Source organism: Priapulus caudatus, unplaced genomic scaffold (assembly GCF_000485595.1).
Source record: "Priapulus caudatus unplaced genomic scaffold, Priapulus_caudatus-5.0.1 Scaffold498, whole genome shotgun sequence".
Lineage (NCBI taxonomy): Eukaryota > Metazoa > Priapulida > Priapulimorpha > Priapulimorphida > Priapulidae > Priapulus > Priapulus caudatus.
The window spans coordinates 175,474-179,876 of NW_014577559.1; the positions used below are offsets into that span (position 1 = coordinate 175,474).

General features: G+C 46.4%; 1 protein-coding gene across 1 annotated transcript in view; it reads left to right on the forward strand.

The window, feature by feature from the left end:
* Window positions 1-4,089, forward strand: part of LOC106811043 (sortilin-like) — a 19,398-nt gene extending 15,309 nt beyond the window's left edge. Inside the window, exons 17-21 of the mRNA XM_014814560.1 lie at window positions 136-274; window positions 648-751; window positions 1,036-1,186; window positions 1,959-2,039; window positions 2,432-4,089. Of these exons, the coding sequence (XP_014670046.1) occupies window positions 136-274; window positions 648-751; window positions 1,036-1,186; window positions 1,959-2,039; window positions 2,432-2,455 (499 nt within the window). The 3' untranslated portion in view covers window positions 2,456-4,089. The remainder of the gene's footprint in view (window positions 1-135; window positions 275-647; window positions 752-1,035; window positions 1,187-1,958; window positions 2,040-2,431) is intronic.
* Window positions 4,090-4,403: the final 314 nt, after the last annotated feature.

A 4,403-nucleotide genomic window follows, 5' to 3' on the forward strand; every position in this document is an offset into this window, starting at 1 on the left:
AGAGAGAGAGAGAGAGAGAGAGAGAGAGAGAGAGAGAGAGAGAGAGAGAGAGAGAGAGAGGAGTGGAGAAAGAGCGACAGCAAGATCAAGTGTGTGCGGGACTCGGGTTTGATCGTTCATCTACCTTGGCTACAGGTACAGGAAGATAGCAGGTGACAGGTGTGAGGGAGGCTGGCAGCCAAAGTCATTGTTCGTCGATCTCAACAAGACCTGCAATGACGAGGAGAAGTTTGTTGCAGCACCGAGCAACCATGTCGCCACTAATGACTCGTCGGTAAGTCGACTGGCTTCAATAAGGCAGGATTTTTGATACTAAACACCCTGAAAAGTCCTAAAATTTTAAGATGCAGATTTTTAGGCCTGGAAACTCCTGGCTATAATCTTGGAAAGTCCTGGCTAATACTGGCTATGACCCTGGAATATTATGATGAATAAGCTATTGCTTCGGATCGTCCTGAAAATTTAATTCCATCTGGTTTCGGTCAATCTTGTCTGAGAGATAGTGAAATATGATGCTTCATGCGAGAGTTTGTTCTGAATTCTAAAAGCTACGGCTAAAGTCTCGTGCTCATGGAAATTGAGCATTTTAGGCTCGTTTTTGCCATTGCCTAGCTGATGAACTTCTGCTTTGTTTTGCCGTTGCCTAGGCGATGAACGATGCGATCGTGGCGATGATTGTCATCGTTGTCGTCTGCCTCTCACTGTGTATGGTCATCGTCTTCATTAAGAAACTGCAGCAGATAAAGTCCAGGTAAGTTTGCTAATTGAAATTATGACTGTGCATATTATAGTCACTTGTAAGTACACTTTCATCCACATCTGTCCTCAGAAATCTGACATCAGCAGTCCATGCATGGTCTTGGAGTGAGTTCATCAGATTTCCTGATAATATCAAAAGAAATGTTTTTTTAATTACATATCCAAGCGTAACGACCTAATAGCGAGAGTTTCGAGACAATCGTTTGCTGCTGTCTTTCTACGGGTTACCCTGTCGATTGATCCATTCGATTTGGTTGCTCTCTTGTTTTCTCGCAGCACGGCTCGGTATCGTTACGCGAGACTCAGCCAAGGTGAGCAGGTCGCCGTTGACTTTGGTTCGGATGATGAGCAGACTTCGTTGATGAGTACGAGCTGTGCTGAGCCGTTCAGGGATGCAGACGCAGAGGACACCACCGCTGAAGCCAAGGTAGGTCCCGAGAGAACACACCTTTACATGTACGTACGATTTCTCACTGTGCAGGGTATACATGAGACGGAGGAATACAAGGAACATACGAGGAATACTGTGAGGGATTGGTGAGACTAATATGTCGTTTTGGATTTTTTTCATTTGTTCATTCTGAGAACTTTTGATCGTTAAACGCAATAATTTCTCGTCCTCACGAGTCGTGATTGGTAGTACTGGAATCGTGTCAAATATGGAGTAAGATTCAAAGGGAAATCTAAAGATTTAGATACAGAGAAAGGTATCAAGCGAGATATGTAATTATATATACATAGCAACATAGCAGGCAAAACAGCAGTTCACACATGCGTATGTATGTTAGATTCTTACTACACTGTATGAGTGGTTTCTAAGACTAACCCTACTTGGGCGACCATCTACATTTAAGAGAGATATCTAGGGCTAACCCGATGTGGCACCGTGGGCATGAGGGTTTCAGAGAGAGAAAGAGAGCGAGGGAGTGAGAGCGAGAGGTAGCGAGAGCGTGAGAGCGAGAGAGAGAGCGTTCGGATGGCTTCCACCCTACACCACTAGAAAGATTATTCGCGCCCACTCTCCTAACAATCTTCCTTGGTAGAACATAAATTGACATTGGCGTGTTATTTCACATAGGCCGAGACGCGCGTCTACGGAAATCCGATTGTTCGTTTCTCACTTCCCCTTCTGTAACGTTGTGTGTGTGAAGCAGTCGTGTCGGTTGTCGCGTGGCTCACATCTGTGTTTCGTCACGCAGGCGAGCGGCGGCGGCGGTGACATTGCAGGGCCAGCGAGACTCCCCGCCTCCTACCACAAGACGTCGGACGAGTCGGACGACGTGAGTATAGCGATACCTCGCTCCCTCGTTACGATGCTGAGCTCGTTAGTGTGATTAACCATGCCTGTGCGGTGGTCCGCTTATCTGTTTAGAGTAGAAAACGGCAGTAGGGCAAGTAAAATAGCAGCAGCTTAGCAGTGATTGACATAATCGTAGCAGTAGTACTAATAGCAGCAGTGGTGGCAGCAGTAGGAGCGGCAGCAGCATCAGCAGTAGCAGTAGTAGTAGCAGCAGCAGCAGCAACAACAGCAGTAGCAGTAATAGCAGCAGCAGCAACAGCTGCAGAGCCAACTGAAAGCATTTCTAGGACATTCTACTAACTGGACAATTTCGAGTAAACTTGCACGTACTTAACCAGAATCTAAAACGTTTCCATCTGTCAAATTTTTCAGGATCTCTTGCTCAGCGTTAATTAACAAGTTGGCGTAATGTGATATCTGCATCATTACCTGGTGCTTCCGACCTTGGACAACTCGAGGAAAAGTAAAGCAGATATGATGCGCTGTGAGGTTTGTGAAGTCTCAAATCATACACCAGCATAGCAACGTGTTGGATGTTTTTTTCTCTAAAACATATATAAACATTGGCAGTGTGAGTGGCTGTAAATTTTGTATGTACGCGAAGTCAATTGCAGAGGGACGGAAAACGATAACTCGTAGTGTAACAATTACGCTCTCCCGTCGTGCGGCGGTGATGCGCAATGAATGAATGGCCTATTGTTTTTCTGGTGGCGTCATTTAAGTAATGTGCACACAAAATTAAACACGTGCATGTTTTTACTCATTGACTTATCCAGATGGAGTATGTGGCAGGCAGCTTACTGCAATCAGCAATATGTGTTCTAAAACTCTTCTAAGAGCCCCAGAGTTGATGATTTAATATACATGCGTAAAAAAACAGAAACTGGGCGAGTGTGACCAACGTAGCAAGAATATCAAAGAGGTCATCGCCATCTCACTCAGATGGATAGGTCAATGGGAGGGGGAGCTTGTTAATGATTGGACTTTGACTCTTGCATTGACGAGCATGTGCCAGTGAGCGACATGCGTGTGAAAACTTCGCGACACAAGTTGACACTATTATGTACAATTCCCGTTTGTCACGCGACACCAGTCGGTGCTGCCACCCGACGTCGACGGTTGGCAACTTCGTGTTTCCGAGCTGTGAATTTTTCTTCTGCATATATATGCTTAAGTTGGGCTAGTGTGTGTGTGTGTGTGTGTGAACAATTTCTTTTTGCTGCTTCGACTGGTAGCTTCCCGACGTAAATTCACATTGGTGAAGAAACGTGTTGGCACTTGAACTGTACGTAGAGTTGTGATTTTTGGCAGCAGCACACCACATGCTAAAGAAACGCAATCTGGAATTTAGTCGCCCTCAGGTTCTCTCTGTTTAACATGACACACCGGTGATTGCAAGGGTTTGTGCGCGCTGTTTGTAAACGGATAGTACACGTATGTATCGTCCATACACTGGAACACTTACATGTATGCATAGCACTTGTAAATGTCACACTGAGAGTGCCGGAGGGCACCTAAATAACTAGCTCGTGTACCTTCAGTATTTTGTTTTAAGATGGTAGAAGAGGTTATATTCTATGCTTAATTATGTTTATGTACTTCTTTAATTATGTTCTGTATTGATTAGTGTCCGAATCTCAGATGCCAATCACTCGTTCGCGACTTATATCAACGTTTGTGAGCGTTGTCGCATTCCTTTTGAAATTGCGTCGCGAAATATGCTGTTTTTCTGTAGCGATGTCACATGATAATGTTAATTAGTGATTCCAAAGACGGTGGCGGGAAGTCGAAAGGTAGCGTTCGAAAGTCGAATGTATAAAAATCGACATTTAAGGAAGTCGTGCATTCCGCTCGTTCCGCTGTGAACGCTCCTAATAATAAAATTGTTACTGTGTGATTGATTAGATCTGCATCTCTGATACGTACACGCACCACGAGCCTATGTCCGCGGTATCAGGTGCATGCGTGTGTGCGTGAGTGTGCGTGCGCCCGTGCGCGAGTGTGCGTGCGCCCGTGCGCGAGTGTGCGTGTGCGTGCGCCCGAGCGTGCGTGTGCGTGCGCCCGTGCGCGAGTGTGCGTGCGCCCGAGCGTGTGTGTGCGTGCGCCCGTGCGCGAGTGTGCGTGTGCGTGCTAGAGTGTGCGTGTGCGTGCGCGTGCGCGAGTTGTATGTTAATAGCAGCTATGTGTGATTGGATTAGAGAGAGATGAAACTGTGACCATACAGTGTTCTATAATCTTGACGGGTCTGTTGAATTGAGACAGCTATTGTGACAGAGACAGGTGTGGGGGTGCGTGCGTGCGTGCGTGCGTGCGCGTGTGTGCGTGCGGGCATGCAGGCCTGCAT